Below are 21,766 nucleotides of genomic sequence, written 5' to 3'. Positions count from 1 at the left end.
GGACATGAAGAAAAGAACATCTGTGTCCATTAAATAATAGTTTTAAAAAAATATATATTTCAAGATTATTATGTTCTCCTTTAAAGTCATGTCTTTTTTGGACTAAACAAACCCAGTTCATTCAAATATTGCATACAGGTCATGTTTTCTAAACCACTTCTCATCTCTGGTGCTCTCTTCTGTACACTTCGAGGATTGTCTACACTTTTCTTAGTGCGATAGGCAAAATAGTACGTGATGGGTGTCTACACGAGGCTCCTTACTACGCAGCTGACTAATTGATGGCATGGTAAAGCATCGCTGTCTACATGTGCCGATCCTTTCTGCGCAGTCAATTACTCAGTTGCGGGGTTAATTTGCTACCTGCAAATGCAGGTAGCAAATTAACTGTGTGTTAATGACTGTGCAGTATCTCATGTGTAGATGGCTAACTGGGAGCATATTTGCTCCCAGCCTGCCTGGGCAGCAAGGGCTAGGAGAACAATCCTCTCCCCTAGGAGCTGCCTGCTGCCAGAGTGGGCTCAGAGGCGGGGCCGGGACACTGTTCCCCTGCCCTGGCAGCAGGCATCTCCCAGCTCCACAATTGAAGCAGGAGCTGGGGACTGAGCCCAGGCGGAGAAAAAGTTCCCCCTGCCATGGCAGCAGGCAGCTCCCAGCTCTGCGATCGTAGCTGGTAGCTGATCAGTGTGGGGACTACCCCTGGTCCTCCTGGTGCTATGGGGCTTCTGTCTTCCCACAGGAGCAGGGAGCTGAGCAGCGCCAGGACTGGGCATCTACGGGTGGGACAGCGGGAAGTGAGCTGTTGACTGGGTCGGCAATCTGCATGGTTAATTTGCAATCCCTGTGCAGCCAGGGCCTCACTGCTACCAGCCTGCCCTCCCCTACCTACTGGTGGGACAGCTTCCAGCTGCCCTCAGCTGAGTAGGGAATTCTTGCCCAGCCAGGGGCTCGCTGCCTTACTGGCACATTGGAGCAGGGAGCTGGGACTTGGCCTTCCCCCACAGCTGTTTCCTAGCCCCCTGCCCTGATCAGGTGATTGGGGTACAGTTTGGGAAGGAGGTGAGCAGCCCTCAGTGGTGAAAGAACAGGTTAGGGACTATTTAGAAAAGATGGACATATAAAAGTCCATGGGGCTGGATGGGATGCATCCAAGGGTACTGAGGGAGTTGGCTAATGAGACTGCAGAGCCACTGCCCATCATCTTTGAAAACTTACGGCAATCAGGAGAGGTCCCAGATGATTGGAAAAAGGCAGACATAGTGCCCATATTTAAGAAAGGGAAGAAGGAAGATCCAGGGAAGTACAGACCAGTCAGCCTCACCTCAGTCCTGGGAAAAATCATGGAGCAGATCCTCAAGAAACCCATTTCTAAGCACTTGGAAGAGAAGGTGGTGATTTAGGAACAGTCAACATTATGAACACCGCGTGCCCCGGAGGCTTGGGGGGCATGGCAACCGCCCGCAGATTGCAGTGAGCTCTGGCAAGCAGCCGTGGTGGTGTCGGTGGCGGAGGCAGGACAAGTGGGGGGCTCCCATAGGCGGCTGTGGCGGTGTGAGCGGGGGGGGGGTGAGTGCTGACCAGCGTATGATGAGCACCTGCAGGCACTGCCAGCGGCGATTGGGGGCCACCTGCAGATGCTGCTGGTGGTGTCAGTGGCGGGGTGGGGGTGGTGAGCAGCGACCTCTTGCAGGCACTGCCAGCAGGGTCAGCAGTGCTTTTTGCAGGGGGTGCACTGCCAATCTCGGGGTGCGTGTGCACCCACGTACACCCCCTACGTGTCACCAATGGTCAGCATGGATTCAGTAAGAGCAAGTCATGCCTGACTAACTGATTGCCGTCTATTATTAGAAGCCTGGCTCCTCGGATGTGGGCAGACCAATGGATGTGTGATATACCTTGACTTTAGCAAGGATTTTGATATGGTCTCCCACAACATTCTCTCAGGCAAGCTAAGGAAGTATAGGCTGGATGAATGGACTGTCGGGTGGATAGAAAACTGGCTGGAGCATTGGGCTCAGAGAGTAGTAATCAATGACTTGATGTCTAGTTGGCAGCCCGTATCAAGTGGAGTGCCCCAGGGGTCAGTCCTGGGGCCGGTTTTGTTCAATGCCTTTATCAGCCACCTAGAAGATGGCATAGAGTGCACCCTCAGCAAGTTTGCAGATGACACCAAGCTGGTGGGGAGTAGTAGATACGCTGGAGGATAGGGCTAGGATTCAGAGTGACTTAGACCAATTGGAGGATTGGACCAAAAGGAATCTCATGAGGTTCAACAAGGACAAGTGTAGAGTCCTGTACTTAAGATGGAACAATCCCATGCACCAGTAGTGGCTGGGTAGCAGCTCTGCAGAAAAGGATTTGGGGGTTACAGTGGACAATAAGCTGAATGTGAGCCAACGGTGTGCCCTTGTTGCCAAGAAGGCTAACAGCATACTGGGCTGCATTGGTAGGTGTGTTGCCAGTAGGTCAAGGGCAGTGATTATTCCCCTCTATTCAGCACTGGTGGTGCCAGTTGTGGAGTACTGTGTTCAGATTTGGACACTCTACTACAGAAAGGGTGTGGGCAAATTGGAGAGAGTCCAGTGAAGGGTAATAAAAATGGTGTGGGAGCTGGGGCACATAACTTAGTCTAGAGAAGAGAAGACTAAAAGAGGATTTAACAGCAGCCTTCGACTACCTGAAGTGGGGTTCAAAAGAGGATGGAGCTAGACTGTTCTCAGTGGTGGCAGATGACAGAAAAAGGAGCAATGGTCTGAAATTGCAGCAAGGGAAGTTTAGGTTAGATATTAGGACAAATTTTCTTACTAGGAGGGTAGTAAAACCCTGGAACTAGTCATCCAGAGAGGTTGCAGAATCTCCATTCTTGGAGGTTTTTAAGACTGGCTAGACAAAGCTTTGGCTGGGATGATCTAGTTGGGGCTGACCCTGCTCTAAGCAGGGGGTTGGACTAGATCAGCTCCCGAGGTCCCTTCCAACTCTTATTTTCTATGATTTCTATGATTCCTTGTCTTAACCTCTCAGTTACCAGCATTCCTTAGTTATGAGATGTTCTGAGCCTACAGTTGCCTCTCTGATTATTGTGTTTAATAGGCCCCAAGGGACTTATCCTCCATATTTTTGTCTAATCCCTTTTTTGAACCTTTGTATACTTTTGCCCTCTGTAACATCCTGTGCTATTGAGCACAGACGTGATTAGACGCTTTAATCTGAAATCAGGCAGAAAGGGCAGTAATTCAGTAAGTTTCTCAAATTATTCTTAATATTTTGGATTCTATGCCTGTCTTCCATGAGGCTTACAGTGCTTTAGCCCAGTAATTTTCAACTGGGTTGCCAAGGCATGTTGGAGTACCTTGAGAGCCTTTTAGGAGTGCTGTGACGTGCCACGCAACATTGGCAGTGTTAAGTGTTCAAACACAGTTCACAGTATAAGCCCAGAGATTTCAAATAAGAATCCTTAGAGTCAAACGAATTCTGATCTATTATTGTCTTTATGATTCCTTTGCAACAGAAGAACTGTTCTTTTATTTTTCTGTAGTCAAAAATCAAGTGGAAGCTAACAGCTGACATTTTCGAAGGGGTGCCTGGAGTCTAAAAAGGTTCTAGCTCTAGCCTCTCATTTACAGATTTTATAGGAGTATAACTTTCATGAATCATATTGCTAGTGTAAATATTGAGTTGTCTTGGACCAAGACAGACCATTGCAGGCTCACACTTGATAGTCTCCCAAGTTGATAAATACTTTTACTACAGTTCATAGCACATATTATATTTTACACTATATGTCTTTGTTTGCTTGTATTCTCATGTCAAATGGACCTGTGTCAAAAATTTCACTGAAGTCAAGATATAATTCGGTTCCACTTTTTCCCATTCACTAGACCAGTTACCTTATCGGAAATGAAAATGAAATTGGTTTGACATTAGCTGCTGCTTTATAAAATTCACATTGCCTGTTGCTTACTACTTTGTTATCCTTCAGGCACTTAAATTGATTGTTTAATCATTTTTTCTTGCATCTTCCTGGGTATCAACATGAGGCTGACTTGTCCATAATTCCCCAGGTCCTCCTTTTTAATGATGGGTACTACAAGCCTTTTGCTGTCCACTAAGACCTCAGCTGTCCTCTGTTATTAGTTCTTGAAGATAATAGCTAAAGGCAAAAAAATTGCTTCATTTAGTTCTTTAAATATTCTCAGATGACTGTCATCACACCCTGCCAACTTAAATCCATCTGACTTACCTAAATATTTTTAAGACTACTTTTTTTACAGTTTTTAAAAAATTTTCAGGTCATTTAAGAACTTCTGATGTAGCCGTGTTGGTCTCTTAATACACTTTATATCTTTTTCTTGCACTGGGTTAATTTGCCAGTCTGCCTTTAATACTACTTCTTTTAGAGATTAGGCAGGGTAGATTTGAACCTTATAGACTAAATCACAAATGCATAAGCTTTCATAAGCAGTGGTTGATATCATTAGATGCTGTGAAGAGACTGCTGGAAGCAACATTTCTAAGTGGAAAGCAGTGATTAGAATTTAAAAGATAGGGAAGAGGGAAAGTAAAGGAGTGACACTGCTGGGTGAGGGGAGGTGGGTAGGAGAGAGGGGGGAAAAACAGCGCATTGAAGGACGTAGGGTTATAAAAGCTAATCTAGGTAATACAGTAAAAATCTAGTCCTGGTTTAAACCAGTGGTGCTCAACTTTTCAGCCTCAGGCATGGATCCCTCATGGCATTAGGCCCCCAGAGCCCTGATTGGGTCCTGCAGTGTCTCAGTCTGGCCCCAGGCACCCAGTTTGGGCCCCATGCTGCCCTGATCAACCCCATGTGCCAGGACTGGGCCTCGTGCTGTCCAAATCCCACACGACTGATCTACTGCAGAGTGCCGTGCTCTCTAGCCCATTGCGCTCCCCACAGATTCAGAAATTTTGTAGCAGGGAAGGAGCAATTAACAGTACCAACTGGGAACAGAAACTGAGAAGGAGGGGGAGCAGGGTGGGGAGGACTGACATCTGTAGCCAGTGAGTGTGATCTTTCCCTGAGTCCCCTTCCAATCACAGTGCTCTGGGGAAGGGATGTACAAACAGCACATAAACCTCTGTCTGCAGCCTTTCTGTCCCTTTTGTGAGCTGTTTCTGCCTGAGCACTGGGAAGGCCGCCTGTTACAAGCTACCATCCTTTCTGGTTTCATCCCGCTGTGCCTTAACACACACAAAGTCACATGTCGTGAGTTTTGCTTATCAGCACCTGGAGGTGCAGTTTCCCAGAAACCCCTGCACCTGTCTCCTTGAAATTTGGCAGGGGTCATGCCCTCAGATCATATCCCTGCTTTTTCCACCCTAATCTGCGAAAAAATGACAAAGTTATACGTATTTCAGTGATTCTCCATTATACTCTGTGGCTGAATCTCTCCGAATCAGCACTGAATCTTCCAAAGCTGGTTCAGCCGAATCGATTTGGGACAGTGATCCAAATCTCCAGATCAAATCACTGTCCTCCGAATAACCCAAATCTGAATCGAATACTTTGCGATTCACATAGGCCTACTAGCAGTGTGCTTAGGATGAGAGCATCTGGTGTGGAGGTAGCGGCAGCAGTGGCTTGGTTTCTGATACAATGTGGTGGTGATATTGGCATTGCAAACATTCACTGTACTGTCCAAAGAATTAATTTTCTGGGTGGAGTATTCCAGAGTTAATTTGATGGAGGGGTGGAAGTTGTTAAAATCCTGGTACAGTTTTTCTAGAGATTCCTCTCCACATGTCCATATGATGAAGATATCATAAGTGTGCCTTAGGTATACCGCGGGGATGAGCTGTGGAAGAAGCAGACTTCAAGGTCTGTTTTAAGTATAGTGGCTTATTGGGGGCCATACAGTGCCCCTGGCAGTGCTGTTTATATATAGGTGTAGGAAGCCACAAACCTGGAACAGAACTGGATAATGCAGAAGAGTGTGATAGGAAAAGAAGTTGGTTGTAGCAGTGTTGTTCTAAGAACATAGGCAGACAAGGTTCTTTGAGTAGGTGTTGTATCTTTTATTAGACCAACTAAATGGTTGGAAAAATTGTTCTTTGCAAGCTTTCGGCCACAAACACCCAAAAAAGAAGCAGTGTTTTCATCAGGGGTAATCAGTCCTCGTGGGGATGCTGGTGTATGGAAATGTAACATCCGTGGTAGCTAATATGGTGTTAGCTAGAAGCTTGTAAATGGAAACTAATTTTTTCAGGAAATCTGTGGTAAATTTCAAATAGCTGGAAGTTCCCATGGTATATTGGAATAGGTTTGAGTCAACATAGCAAGTAATGCCTTTGATGGTGCCAGTGCCAGTAGCAATGGGGCATCCTAGTTTGTGGATCTTGGGTAACAATTAAAAGTTGCCCATTGTGGGCTCTCAGAAATGGAAACATTAATCCTCTCCTGTGTATCCAGAGGTAGCTTCTCTCAGAGTTTACTTAATTCCTTCTGGTATTGTGCCATGGGGTCCCCAGTCAGAAGTTGGTAAAATTTTGTATAGGAAAGTTGTCTCTTGGCTTTCTGTATGCATGCTGTTTTGTCCATGCCAGTAGTGGTACCTTCCTAATCAGCCTGATGTATCAGGGCTGTTTTTAACACAGAGTGTGGTTTTCCATTCCTCAGGATTAAAGTGGTAACATAAGTATCATTGGTTTTTTGGCAATCTCAGAGTGCATATGGAGGTGAAAACAATTTTATATACACATCCAAAGTAGGGCTGCAACCCTCAGGTAGAGTCCAGGAGCTGCCCTTCTTGGTCTGTGATGGGTTGGTCATTGTGTGGCTTTTCATAGAAATATTCCCTTAGTCTTGTGCAGCAGAAAAAAGCCTCAAGGTTTCCATACAGCTGTACAGTTGTGTAGCAGGGCAGAAAGAAAGACCACAGCATAGTGCAGACACTTCAACTGAGCTGGGGGTGGTGGTTGGATAGGTTGATAATACTCCTGTGGATCATAGGGTTCTTGTAAGTTTTGCAAGTTGGGGAAGTTTTGCTTCCTTCTTCTGTAAGGAGTGAAGGTGTTCGTGATGGACTTCATGGCTGGACACAGAGATCTCCTCTTTGTTTATAGTTCTTATGTCTGGATGGTTTGTCAGTTCTGCAAACCCGGTGTTGGTCTGTTCCTGTTTGCTGTATAGATGGTTCTTCAGTTTCTTAAAGAGGGTAAAACACAGCTTGTCAGAATAGGCTGTATGGCCTGTAGAACAGAGTGACTTGGTCACATGGAGTTCCTTGGAGATGAAACTCATCTACTTGCATCCACTCAGCAAGAAGATATCTGAGCATACCCGTAAGCAAGTTGCCACACTTGTGAGATTCGTCAGGCAGGCTTCTGCTCCCTGAGCAGTCCGTTCCTTAGCCAGCCCTAGCATTAAACAGAATCCAGCCTGGGTCTGCCTCAGTGAACAGTGCCGCAGGTGGCTCAGGCAAGGGACAGTCTTTAAATAAATAAAACTTGTTGTTCTGTCCTGGACACTGGGAAGTGTCCCCTGTGGCTCTGGCCTTCACGCAGCAGTCTTGCTGTACACATCATTCAGCTCACCACTGCTTCCTCACTTTTTCACTCTCTGTGGCTCTGCTTTCTGGAGGGGGGTTAACTCCCACTGATCTACTCCCTTAGTAGCAACATTTCCACAGCTGCTGCTACTCAGCAGGGGTGGCTGACTCCTAGTAAGGGGACAGCCCACCCCGTAGTACCTAAGCATGTTTCTTGTGTACATGGATTACAGTCCTTTTCATTAGAAATCATCAGAAATAGAAGTCCTTTTCCCTTCAGAATCCTTTCCCTGAGACCTTACCTCCAGCTCCTCGAATTTGTTAAGTTCTACTTTTTCTGAACCCATTGTCTTTTAGTCTAATGTTCTTTTTCCTTCATTTTTTTTATAATCATAAATTATTGTTTTGTGGTCATTTTTCATTCTAATTGCCTTCCACATTAAGGTTCTTAACAGGTTCTTCCCTAGTAACTTCAAATCTGAAATAGCTGCTCCCCTATTTCTTCCACCTGTGAAACAAATGATTATTCCAAACACTTTCTAAGAACTTCTTGGAAAGCTGTTTTCCTGCCATGTCACTTTAAAAAAATTATCTGGGTAATTAAAATCTGTTATCACCCATCTTTCCAATGTTTCTTATAACCAGGGATCCTATTTTTCTCTGATTTAAAAAAAAACCCAAAAAACCCCCCAATTTTCAGTTAAAAAGCCCCCTCCAAATCCATATTTTTCCACGATTAAAATGAAACACCACTATATCTAGATATAGATAGCTATAGATATATTTTAGTGGTGTTTCATTTAAATCATGGGAAAATGTGGAGTTGGAGTTACTTTTTTTTTTAACCAAAAATTAAGGATTTTTTGTTTAAATCAGAGAAAACCAGGATCCCTGCTTATAATTGCACAGCCTTGCCATCCATATCCATTACTTACTCTTGATTTTTTGATGTATTCTAGATGTCCTCCCTTTACATTGTTCCTACTCTTTTTTTCTACCTGCTGTTATGCTTGACTGGTAGAATTGTTGTCTGCCACTCAGGAGATCTGGGTTCATTTCCCGGATGCACGTATAGCTATAGTCATCAAGGTACTGAGCGTCCAGACTTGGTCTGGCCTTTGGATTCTGTCTCAGTCGTTTGAAGGGGGTGAAAGGTCTGGGCAGCCTCCACTCCTTTGTACTCCGGCCTAGGTGTACGCATCAAAGGCGCTGGTTACCTCTCATGCATCTACCGTGATCCAGAAAGATCAACAGTTGTCTGTGAGTCTTTTCCTCTTTTATTGCCACCCAGAGAAGTCTCTGCTTCCTTGTCGACTTCAAAGCAAGTATATACATTCTTACTTGACACTGCACCATTATCCCATCTGTTTTTCCTGAACAGGCTCTTCTCTTCTGTATCAGTGCTCCTATCTTGAAGTTTATCCCAAGTTTCTGAGTTGCTGCAGAAGTAGTTTTATGTGTGCATTAAGACTTTGTTCTTCCTGTCTATATCCCATCATCCTTAGTGTATAGATGTCCATGATGTCTGGTGGGTACTCCATTATTTCTTTTTGTCTCTCCTGCCGTGTTCCCAAAATTCCTATTCCCCCTTTGCTGTGCTGACCAGATGTCAGCTCTTTGACTAGGTCACTGTTTTGGTGGGGGTTAAGTCACCTTTTTTGTTTAATACATGGTACTCCATTTGCACTGTAGTACTTTACTTATATTTAGCTGTGAGGATGCTTGTAGCTAATTAGGATCTTTTCTGTGAGGTAGAGCAGGCATTGGATAGTATTTATTTCTTAGGATTTCTTTAACATTGCCTAACCTTTCTCTTCTACATCCCTACCTATGATCTATCACTCAGCAGGCATAGCTTCTGAGCTTAGGTGAAACAAAAGGCTTGCTATCTCCAAGCAGTTTTGTAAATCCACATAACTTTTGTGAAGCAGCATATTTGAATAGGCATTCAGTTGTAAATGAAAGACTCATATTGTGATATAAAAAGTCTTATGAGAGCCACACTGAACCTTCACAAAAGAAAATCTGAGTTGTTTTCTTACCCTTCAGTTTAGGTTATGGATGTCTTTTTCTCTCTCTTTTTGGCTATTATTTTGGCTCCATTCTGGGCATTTTGTATGAGATGCAGAAAGAATCTCAAAGTGATAATCATCTCAGTTAAAAAAGATCCAGTGTTTTTTTTCTTTTTAGATATTGATGGATCATCAAAATTTGTCAGAACATGTCCTTTGCATGGTTTTGTATTTGATTGAGTTGGGACTGGAAAATTCACCAGAACAGGAGACAGATGAAGAGGTAAGTGTAAATGGTAGTCTTTTCCATTATTTTCTCTGACAAAAGAAAAGGTGTAATGTATGATCTTTTTGATAATACAATTAGTGAATGCAGTATAATTTAAAAATAAAACTAAATTTAAAGCAGGAATTTTAAGATCTGATTATAGATACAGCATTAATGTGTTATCTCATATAGCCAGGGATCCATTCAATGCTCCCTAATATTTCTGTCTCACATTACAATAACCTAGGAATATCTTGAGTTATCTATCTTGAGTCTAGTTCAGTCACAATCTATAATGTTTTATTATTACTACATATAGTGTTATGGTTTGTGTTATGAAGGGGCAGACTATAATGTTCCCTATGGCCTCTATAGTTATAACTCTCGGAAGGAAGAATCTGGCTCAGGTACTACATAGAGGAAAAAGTCTAAAGTTGCTTCATTAATGGAAATACAGTTATGCTAACAGAATGTTATTTATTTGTTTGTAATGTTTATACAAGGAAGTAAATACTCTGTAGTCATGCTACGTCCACTACATAGTAGCCTAGGGAAATAAACTCTTTTTTTAAAGCTGTATTTAAAATGATAAGAAGAGGTGGAAGATGGATGAGGAACTGCGCAGGGTGTGAAATTTGAGTTACCTTTCCTCAAATTTACTGAATAGTATCACACTTGCAGACCAATTGTCTTAAGCAGCCTTGCAGTTTTGTACTCAAAGCAACCAATTTGAGCAAAGGTGAAAGCAGCATTTTAATTACACTTTTTGGGACAGCCAGTCCATGCCTCTACTAGCACAGAGTTTTCCCTTACAATACATACTTCCATCACTTTATCCCAGGGGTAGGCAACCTTTCCCATCTGTGGGCTGAAATGTCTGGCCTTAAGTCATAGGTGGGCAGGACAGTACTAAGACCTGGCTTCTGCTTGTCCCTGTGGTGGCATGGGCAGTGTCCACAACCAAAGTCACCTGCTGCTGAAGCTCCATGTCCAAAGGCTGGATCAACTGGTTCCAAGGGCTAGATCTGGCTCATGGGCCATAGGTTTGTGACCTCTGCTTTATCCAGTTCTGTTTTATGCAAGTCAAGTGACTGAAATTCTGCCATTATTTTTCTTGGAATGCTAGTTCAATCTTTATTAGAACACAATCAGTATTTCATTTCACTACTCTTGGTTCTGTACCTACTTTACTACCCTGAATAGTTTCTTTCCCCTCACTGTTCGGATACTTGAGCATTCATTTTATATCATTAGAAGTAGATGTATATTTTTGCAGTCATTGGTCTTAAAAGTAGTTATAAGCCTGTTGTCTTAATTTTTCTTTTTCATTGAGAAATGCAAGCTCTACGTTGCAATCTCCTTTTACCTTAGAAGTAATAATATATTGGTAAAGGCAGCATTATATATTACAGACTATAAAATAATATTGATATTATTTGCAAAAGGTATTTTCCATATATTTGTTTTTCAACAACTAGGACTCTGTGGCTGGACAGGAACGCTGCCATGACAGTTGGTTTCCAGGTAGCCACTTGGTAACCAACATGCGTCATTTTATTAACTATGTTCGGGTGAGAGTACCAGAAACTGCTCCAGAAGTGAAGAGAGAGGCTCCTGCAAGTACCAGCTCTGATGGCTTAGCTTCTTCCCAGGTAAGTGTAAACAAATTCTGCTTCTATAACAAGAATACTAGAAAGTTACTACATAGATTTTTCTTACTTTTTTTTTAGACTACTTAAACTTAATATAGAAAGGATTTTTAAAGCTCCAAACTCTTTTTCCCTGCCTACCCTACTGCAGTAGACAAATTATTCAAGTGTAGAAGTTCATTCAAATCAGATCTCTTTCTAAATGAATTTTCTTAATTCTTTCCTTTTGTCTTCAATCTACCAGAGTTCAAGGCAGCCTAAGAGCCTTCAGAGAGAGGTAGATTTGTGTGTATTGTAATGCACTTAATTGGTAATACTGCTTTTACTGTGCTCACCTTAACTTTCAGTGCAGTGTTATAATTTCTCTTGAATTTTTTTTTTTGTTTTTGTAAGGGACTTTGCATTTTTCAGACATTCTTAATTTTGAATAGATGTTTAAGCAATGATATGTCTTAGAATTTGAAATGATTTTTTTTTTATTTAAAATATTGCCATCCATTAAGAGTATTATGAGTTTTTGCTAGCTTACTACAGGAGCAAATACTGGCTTGCTTTGTGTATGAGCTTGTTTTTACCTTTGGAGACTAACATTTAATGCTATTTGTGATCTAGCTTCCCAGAACTGAATATGCTTAACCTTTTAATCTCACATAGAAAGTGTATCTGAAGTGATTAGTGGCAAATTGACATGTTTTTTACAAAAAGGAATCATGCAAGATTTACAGCAGATAAAATAATCTCTTTTGTCATCATTGTTCTCATGTAGAATGCCTCAATTATTTATATTGGATTTAAAGAGAGCTACAATAATGAAACATACTTTATCCAGCTGGTATGTTTGTGCGTGTTATTGACAATTTCTCAAAAAGATAAATTTGGCCAAGATTTAAAAAAGCAGGATGTCAGGAGTCACCTCCGACTTCCTTGAAACCTGTTTTCTATCTGATCTTTCTGGAAAGTTGGATTAGGAGACACTTACACTAGTTATGCTTCTTCAGTTTATATATACTTTGTTTAAAAAGTGGCATAGCTTTCTAAAGTTTTGACCACTCAACACTTGTCACTGAGGTCAATGTCTTAAATTTAAATATGGTGAAGTCCTATTTACAATTCAACCAAAACTTAAAACCATATTTTTAATTTTCATAGTGGCTTTTTATTTGGGTGAATATAGCAAGAATAGATAAAAACAGATTGGACATGCCCTATATTTATAAGTATTTTAAAGTTAGGGCATATACTAAAGTTTAGGAAGAGAATGTATATAAATGGCTTCTTCCTTTTTTCATTAAGTATCTGCTGGAAGCTTAAAAAGAGTTACATATAGTTTTACAATTTGCCTATCATTGATTTTTTTTAATCCTTTTTATATTGAACTGCTACTTTTATCTTCCTATTCTTAAGAACTCAGGAACAGCTCAAGTATTCAGCTTGGTTGCAGAACGTAGAAAGAAATTTCAGGAAATCATCAATCGCAATAGTAGTGAAGCAAGTCAAGTAGTTCGATCCAAGACATCAATGAAATGGTCAGCACCTGGTGCAACACCACAACTAACTACAGCCATTCTGGAAGTCAAAGAAAGCATATTGTCCCTGCTTATTAAACTTCATCACAAACTCTCAGGAAAACAAAACTCTTACTATCCTCCATGGCTGGATGATTTGGAGGTATTAATCCAACCAGAACTTCCAAAATATTCTCATGGTGATGGCATGACAGCAGTAGAAAGGATTTTATTGAAAGCAGCAATGCAAAGCAGGTTGAATAAACGTATTATTGAAGACATATGCAGAAAGGTAACTCCTCCAGTACCACCAAAAAGGATTAGTTCTGCTGAGAAGAAGACTTTGGACAAAGAGGAAAGGTAATTTATATATTAAGATTAATAGCAGAAATTAGGGGATCTTAATAAGAGAGGTGTACTTGATAGATGAATTTTTATTTTTCACAGTAATTTTTAACCAACCAATTATTTGCCAGAAAAATTAACTTTAAATTACTAAGCTGGTTTTTTAGCTGCTTGGTGCTGTAAGATGCCTGCATGGCTTAAACAAGCACTGAGAGCAGGCCGCACCTTGGAGGAAAGAGGAATTCTTGGAACAAACAGTTGCCTGATGTGCAGATAACTAGTCATAGCTATCCCATATTTCATAACCCCCCTTCTCAGTCCCTACCCTATTCCTCTCTCTCTTGTGGCATAATTTTTGAAATACTAAATACTATAGAAACACTGAAGTATTACTTTGAAATTGGAGATTGGAGAGAACTGAGCCTTGCTGGGAAAGGAGACTGGGAACAAGGAGCTGGATGGAGTGAGGTGGGGAAAGATTATCAATGGGAGAATGAGAAAGACTGAAACCGGTGTTAAAGTAATGAGACTAAGACTGTGCGCACACATTCAAATAACCTGTGAACGTTCTCCTAGGTTTGCTCTCTAGGTAGAGAACTTACCCAGAGCCATGTGTACAGACATTTGCTGATGTCTAAAGAGTGGAGACCTTGCAGTCCTGACACAGCAGCCAGTGGGGGGGGGGGGGGTCCTTGTGCGCACATTTCAGCATGCTCTGCAGGCTTCCTTAGTCTGCTTGGCAACATATCACAGCACTGCATAGGGCAGCCCTAATTTGCTGATCCAGACTATTCATGGTCAGCCTGCACTCAGTTTAGAATATTTGATTTCCTTTTAAGAAAATGTTGAGCTGTTTTTTTTTTTTAAACGCTATTCTATCGTTCGATGCACTTAAGTTTCTTTTGTTTAATTGAATGGTGCTCAGTTAACATAGAAAAAGAGAAAATTTGTGAATTCCATCTATGATCTGTTTTTTGGATTTAAATTTCCTGTGGAGTATTTTTTGAGGAGAGAGCCAGAGGGCAGGGAGAGTTTAGTGAAGAGAAGCCAGGTTTATGAAAGAGGATGATTAGGTAGTATTGAGGACAAATGTGTGTTTTTGTTTCTTCCCCAGTAGTGCAAGTGGCTTCTAGGTGAGAATTTTAAGTCTCTCCTAGCCAGTTTTTTAACCTTGCTGTCATTTCCCATTGGAAAAAAATCATTTTTGATCCTGGTGTCAGCCTGGGACTCTTGGGCATGTCTGTAAGTCACAGGGTCACAACACCATGCAGAGATATCTAAACTAGCTCTGCATTATGCCATTGCCAAAACTGGAAGTAGAATTGCTACATGGGTGTGCTTTTGCACTGAGGCTTTTTATAATTGTGCAGTTGTTTCGCTTACAATTCTGGAGTCAGCAGGCTAGAAGACTGGCAATGGGATTACAAGTATTCAGAGTGAAAACTGGAACTGACTAGGTGAGGACATCCAAAGACATGGATTGGATAGAACCAGGACAGGGATGGGAATGCACAAGAATATGTACTTTGTGTGTATGCGCGTGCACACGTATGTGTTTGTACATGGTATTTTTGTGCATTTATGGTTTGTGTACCCACATTCATATTGTTCTTTATAATCTTATCCAGTTCAGAAAAATGAGTCAATCCAGTTAGTTTTATTCCTGGTTTGGTTTCAATTGTATTAACATCAATATTTTATTTTATTTTATTTCTTGCAAATGATCTTAAAACTAAAATGTGGTTATGTGGCTGCATATGAATCCAAGACAGACCTTAAGAACGTCAGGATCCTAAGAGACTCAGTTTTATGTCAAAATCTATACCTGCAAAATAAGTAACCACTTGAAGATGGAATTGCTCAGAGTACGGCTGGCCCTTGCAAAAAGACTAGTGTCTATTCAATCAGTAAAGTGCAAATGATAGCAGGATAATTAAATATTTCTCTGAAGTCTCCTTTTCTTAAGAGTCACTATAGTTTTAGACTTGAACACAGTCCTAAATCTGTCTATGTTTCTTTTTAAATTAAATGTATCTAAAAGAAAGCCTAATGTTTTTTATGAGCCATGAAATCTAAAAACTGAAGCTGAACATGACATCAAAATGAAATATAAACTGAACACTGCAAACTAAAATACTCTCTTCAGTCATTTAATTTAGTGAAGTATATTAAATATACTTCTAAGGACATATTGAACTTATTTCTCTTACAACTCCATTCTATGCTTTGTTGTACTTGTCTTTCCATTATTTAACGATGTGGTTCTTTGTTTACATAGAAGGAAAGAGAGAATCCATGAAACATAACTGTGAACATAACAACGTATAAGCAAGAATAATTCCATGATCTTCTATATAAATTGATATTTACCCAGGCATTCTGAATGTTTTTATTTTGGTTTAAATTCACAGGCTAATGTAGTCATTACAAAAAAATTCCACTTTTTCCCGCCCAACTGACTATTTGCTTTTTCCTGATCTGTAACGTTTGCCAAGACTTGAAACAAATTTGCTAACAGGACAATACCTTGAGACAGTCTAGAATTAAGATGGATCTAATATTACAGGTTTTTTTCTTCTCACGTGTGCTGTTTACAGTTAACCTGCAATTTGTTTTTGAATTTCAAGTCTAGTCTTGTAGTCAAGAAGATTAAGCTGGCTTGTGAGCACTCGGTGATGACCCATTTCTGGTTTCCTCAGTCTACAAAGATAAACTTGGTATCACCCACATGATTGCTTGTCACCATAGAAACCAAGACACATGGAGCTAAAAGAGTGTCTTAGCTATTTGCCATATATTTCAGCCTTAGTGTCTTAGCCCCTTGGGCCATGATGGAAAATTACTGAGCTGGACTGAATCCGTCAGAGTTTGTTTATGTCTCCTTATTAAGGGTCTCTATTTACAGTCACTCTGTTTTTAGTAAAAGCACAGCCAAGATTGTGAGAGAAGTACCCAGGGAAAAATAACTAATATATTTCTAATGAAAGTTAGCTCCAGTTGCTGATGCATCCTCTGCAATAATAAATTTTAAACTTGTTGGAAATAAAAAATAATTTTGCAAATGGTGGTTTTCAGTGTGACAAATACAAGTTTGAAACCACCTGAATTCTAAAAATACACAAGCAAATCAAGTGAGTGTAATAATCAAGAACAAGTACAAATGTTTCTTGCTTTTCTTTAAATGCATATTTAACTTAAAGCGTGTAGGTGATTTACGGTACTAGCACTGTAATAAGATATATAGTTCACAATGTATGAATATCTAAAGTAATATTTTGTGTCTTTTAAAACATAAAATCTTATTTTTTCATATAATGCATGTATATTATTTTTCTCAGTAGATGGTAAAATGGCGTAGGTAAATCTGATAAGTATTTAAAGGAGCAAACAAAAATAAGCACATTTAGACTTTTAAATATAAACATTTCAAAAGTTATACTTCTTTAAAATAATAAATTAATGCATTGCCTCTCAAGATGAACATAAACTCTGCAAAATGCTTTTCCAGGACTTTCCTAAAAATTGCTTATTTAAGGAAGAACCCAACACTGAATATTCCACCTATGGTAGTTCATTACAAAGAGATCTGTTTTTTTTTTTATAGAATCATAGAAAATTAGGGTTGGAAGGGACCTCAGGAGGTCATCTAGTCCAACCCCCCTGCTCAAAGCAGGAACATCCCCAACTAGATCCTTCCAGCCAGGGCTTTGTTAGTCTTGGATCTTATTAATTTGCTTGTGGTGTGTTTTCTTGGGGAGAGAGCAGAAGACAGGGAAAGTATAGTGAGGAGAAGCCAGTTTTATGAAAGAGGATGATAAGACAGTACCAAGGACAAAAATGTATTTTTGTTTAGTTTTTTTCCTTCAGTGCAAGTGGCTGTTAGGTGAGGTTTTTCTATTTCTTGCCAATTATTTTAATTCTCTCTGGCATTTCCCATTGAATAATTCACTTTTGATGTCTGCCTGGGACTCTTGGGTATGTCTGAAAGTCACAGGTTCACAACACTGCGCAGAGATACTGGAACTAGCTCTGCACCTTGGTGGGGTTGCCTGACCACAATTGTCTTTCCTGGGGGGGGGGGGGTGGACCTGATAATTTTCCAAGGTCCCTCCCAGCCTTACAGTCTATGAATCTATGAATCAGTAAAACTAGAAGCAAAATTGCCACGTGCATGTGGTTTTGCAGCAAGCTGTTTAGTACTGCAGGAACATTATACTCGTGCAGCTATTTTCCTTACAGTTCTGCTAACCACCAGCAGGCAGCACAGCCAGAGCAGAGCCCTCGGGGATGCAGGTGCAGGCTTCCTGCTCAGGCTTGGCCTGGGAAGGAGGGGGCTCCCCCCGCTGTGCATACACCTTGGGGGGCAGGGGGACCTGTGCCCCCCAGATCTGTGCAAGGGGAGGGGGCATTGGGAGGGCTTCCAACTGTGGGCTTGGCGCTCCCTGCCCTCTGGGGCTCAGCAGCCCAGCGGGTGGGACCCGGTGCGGCAAGGCACAGCTCCACACTGCTCTGGCAACACACCCCTGCCCACCCTGCAGCAGCGAGGGGCACAGCCCCACACTGCCGCCTCTGCTGCTACGGGGCAGACAGGGGACACCTTGCCATGGCAACATGGGGCTCGCAACAGCAAGAAATTTTCTTGCCTGGCCCTGCTGTGCCGGGTCCCACCTGCTGGGCTTTGGAGGCCTTGGAGGAGGGCAGCAGGGTGGAAAGCCCGAGCCCTCAGTGGGCAGCCCACCCCCGCCCCACACACACATCTGGGGGGCACAGGTCCCTCTCCCCTCCCCCCCCGGGGTGTGCACAGCATTGGGGAGCTGGTCCCACCATCCCCACCCCCCAGATGAGCCACCCATGCCCCTGTCCTGTTCCCTGCTGGGGCCCTAGTGGGGCCCTGCAGCCACACCAGTGGTGATGTGTACGGGGTGCACATGCACCCCCTGAGTGTGCTGGTGCACCCCCTGATTGGCTGCACTCGCCACTTACTGATGGGCAGGCAGGAGTGCTGGTGCCCCCCTGCAAGCCCCAGCCAATTGCTGCAGCCACTCCCAAAAATGGCTGCAGGCATTGGCAGGGGGGGAACTCCCTCCGGGCACTGACATCAGCTGCGGGGGGACCTCCCCCCAGCTAGGCAGCAAGACTGGTTTCAGGGAGGGGAATGTGCCCTCCTAACTAAGGCGGCACCAGTCACCCATGGGCCACACATTCCAGCCCCAAGTCCTGTACACTGCCTGGCTGGACAGCAGCCCCAGCCTGAGCCCTGCCCAACTTCCTTCCTCCCTCCTTATGGGGGCCTCAATTCCTCCTCCCCCCACTGCCAGACTTACCTGCAGGAGCTGCTCTCCAGGCTGCCTGCCATGTTTCCCCTGCCTGACTGCCCTCCTCCCACTCCCTTGAGCTCCTTGCAGGCTGGAACACTGCCAGCTTCCAGAGAGCCCTGTTTGCAAAAGTGTACAATCCATGAGTTTCTCCATTAAAAAGAGAAATCTGCATTTTTTTCAGGTAAAGGGGGAAATCCACATTTTTCTCCGTTTTCCTGTGGGGAAACGGAAAACCCAGATCTCTGCCAATTATTAACCAGCCATGTTGTCTGATACTGATCCAGTAACTGATTTGGTTACATGTGAATCTGGAGGCTTGTAGAGTGCTGCAAAAAAAAAAAAAAGTTTTGTTTATATCAGTGCTTGAAAATCTACTGACATAAAACTTTTTTTCTTTTTTTTTGGTGCACTCCAGCAGCCTCCTGTGTCACATGCATCAGTGTCCCAGTGCTTAAAAATGGTGGCAGGGGTGCTGGAACTAAAGCTTGTTGATTGGGGGGATGGGAGGCAGTGGATCTGGAGTGAGGGGCACTGGGTTGAGATTGGCCATTGATGTTTACAGATGGGTCCTGATTTAAAAAAAAAAAAAAAAAGTTTGAGAACTGCTGTTCTAAGTGACAAAGACTTTCTAGGCCCCCTGCTATAAAAACATGCCTCTTTTCTCCCTTTTGTGTTTGCTCTATGAGTCTGTCTAGTGTAGTAGCTCTCAACCTTGTTAGATACAAGGCACCCCTTGGAACATGCCAGTTCTTATCTTTCACACACTTTTTTGATTACAGAAGAATAATAGAACGGTTCTTCTCTTGCAAAAACAGGTCAAACTGTTTTTGATGCTATGAAATTCAATTAAAAATCTCTAGATTTATTTTATGAATCCAGGTAGGTGTTACCCACACATAACAGCGCTAATATTGTGCTAATATCCTTTATCACCCTTAAAAGAATCTCATGGCACCCCAAAATGCCACATTACCCAGGTTGAGAATCACAGCTCTAGCATATATGAACCCCCACCAAACAACTGGTGTCATTGTTCCGTGTTTGGTAACTTTGCACACTTTAGGCTGCCTCTTGTTCTACTGTAGACTTTTCATTTGTGTTGGTGGACAAGACACTTGCACCAAAATTTCCTAAGTGGACACTAATTGTGTTCTTCATTTTTCTGGATGCTCACTGGAAACCTCAAGGGCATGATTTTCATAAGAACTGAGCACTTACAATTACAACTGAAGTAAACTGGAGCTGTGGATGTTTAACACCTCTTAAAAAAAAAAAAAAGGCAGCCTCAAAGCTCCTTGGACAGCATTAATTCTGGCATTTCCTAACTTTTGATACTTGATGTTGCAACTATCACATTCTTTTATATAATTTTAATACAGTTTTGAGTTAATAAGTTGATCATTAAGACATTAATTTGGTGCTTGTTTCTTCCTCCTACTTGATTTTTTTGTGTCTTTTCTCCCTGACCACTGACAATGGCACACACTTCAGATTGTCTTTGAAAATGCTTCTTTCTCACAGTAGGTACTCACTTTGCTCATACAAGAAAATTTATCTCCTTGATAGTGGGAATATGTGAGGTTGACTGTTTTTGGCTTGGACGAATATTTTTTTTAACCACTCTTCATGAGTGTAATTTAAATGCACTGCCTCTAGAAGTCATTATATTTTATTTATACTAAAGCTGCCATTACTGCCTGTTAGGAAATTCCCTTTCCAGAGTAAGATCCTTGGTTTCTTTCTAAACCAGTAAACCTTTCCTAGCTCAGCATCCTTTGACTTCATTTACTAGCTTTAGACCCTTGCCTTAGAGCTACAAAATGTTCATGTTTTCATCCTAGTATATTAGATTCTTCATTTGTTTTTCCTGCCTACTTTGACAGGACTAGTTTGGAGTAGAGTTTGAAATTACCATGATTTAGGAGTAAAGCTTGAATTTTAGATGATGATGTGTGAAATGTTATATACTATCAACAAAAGCCATTACAATTTTTCTCCCCCATTCTTACATTTGTTTCTCTCAACTTCTCTCTCCCCTAGACGACAAAAGGCCAGAGAGAGGCAACAGAAGTTGTTAGCTGAATTTGCCTCAAGGCAGAAGAGCTTCATGGAAACTGCCATGGATGTTGGTGAGTTTTTTTTCTGTTTTTTTAAAAACATTGTATTACATGAAATTACATCTAAAAACTTAGTACCCACTATTGCGTGTGATATTTCCCCAAGTGGCCAATAGATGCAGTTTTTATATATGGCAGTGCTTAATAAGACTTCCGTTGAATTACCTAACTATCTCGGACTTCAGAGCATTCTTGATGCTATGCATGGCAGCTTCCTTTATCAAAGGCATAATTGGCTAGGACTGTGCCCTTGGGTAGTCCTGCCTCCCCCACTGTCGTGGACTTTCTGGATCCAGAGGCTCTGACAGTGGGCATCTTATATGAGCAGCAGCTGAAGTTTTGCTGCTACTGAGGAGAAATGTCACCATTTTTTTGCTGCAGATGGCCATGTCAAACAGAAAAACCCCCTCCTGATTTCATTGGTAAAAAGATGGAATGACATTTCTTCCCAGCAGCAGCAAACTACAGACACTATACAGAACTGTAATTCTGTATACTCATTGGCACACTGCCAGCTTGCTGCAGGGCCTGAAAACAAAAAGTACAGTCAAAGTGGTGGATGGAAGGGTGAAGTTCCCCTGGTCTATTCTAGTGTCTCCCCTGCTTTAGGCAGTTCCTAGGGCTTACGTTCTGCTCACCAACACGTCCTTATGCTAGTATCTATTCTGTCACCTCCAGAGAGCTTCCCAAACTCTAAGCATCACAAAGCCTCTTGAGACCAGAAGTTTTCTATACTTTTTAGAGATAAATTAAAGCAGTGAAGTGGTAAATAGCTTGTACATGTTCATGCTATTGCAGACCCAGGTATTGAATTTCACGCCTAACTCTGCCTGGTACAAGATCGGCACAGTTATAATGAATATATTTAGGATAATACAGTTTGTAGAGTTGAACCTAATAGGTATTTTCACTGGCTGATAGAATCTATTGCTATATAGCATTTCAAAATAGCATTTAAAAACAAGTTAATTTCATGAGCGATTATTACAGCATATGTTAAAGCATCTTTAACTTTTGAGAGCAATACAAGATTTTAAAGTCACAATA

General features: G+C 41.8%; 1 protein-coding gene across 1 annotated transcript in view; it reads left to right on the top strand.

Annotated features, from left to right (window-relative positions):
- The window catches only part of UBR3 (ubiquitin protein ligase E3 component n-recognin 3), a 276,834-nt gene that overhangs the window by 128,556 nt on the left and 126,512 nt on the right, over positions 1–21,766 (top strand). The window contains exons 21-24 of the mRNA XM_059727297.1: positions 9,696–9,800; positions 11,264–11,437; positions 12,839–13,299; positions 20,643–20,731. Coding sequence (XP_059583280.1) covers positions 9,696–9,800; positions 11,264–11,437; positions 12,839–13,299; positions 20,643–20,731 — 829 coding nt within the window. The remainder of the gene's footprint in view (positions 1–9,695; positions 9,801–11,263; positions 11,438–12,838; positions 13,300–20,642; positions 20,732–21,766) is intronic.

This window comes from Alligator mississippiensis, chromosome 4, assembly GCF_030867095.1.
Source record: "Alligator mississippiensis isolate rAllMis1 chromosome 4, rAllMis1, whole genome shotgun sequence".
In the NCBI taxonomy this organism is placed as follows: Eukaryota; Metazoa; Chordata; order Crocodylia; family Alligatoridae; genus Alligator; species Alligator mississippiensis.
The sequence above is the reverse complement of the archived record's forward strand: the minus strand, read 5'-3'. Positions and strand labels throughout refer to the sequence as shown.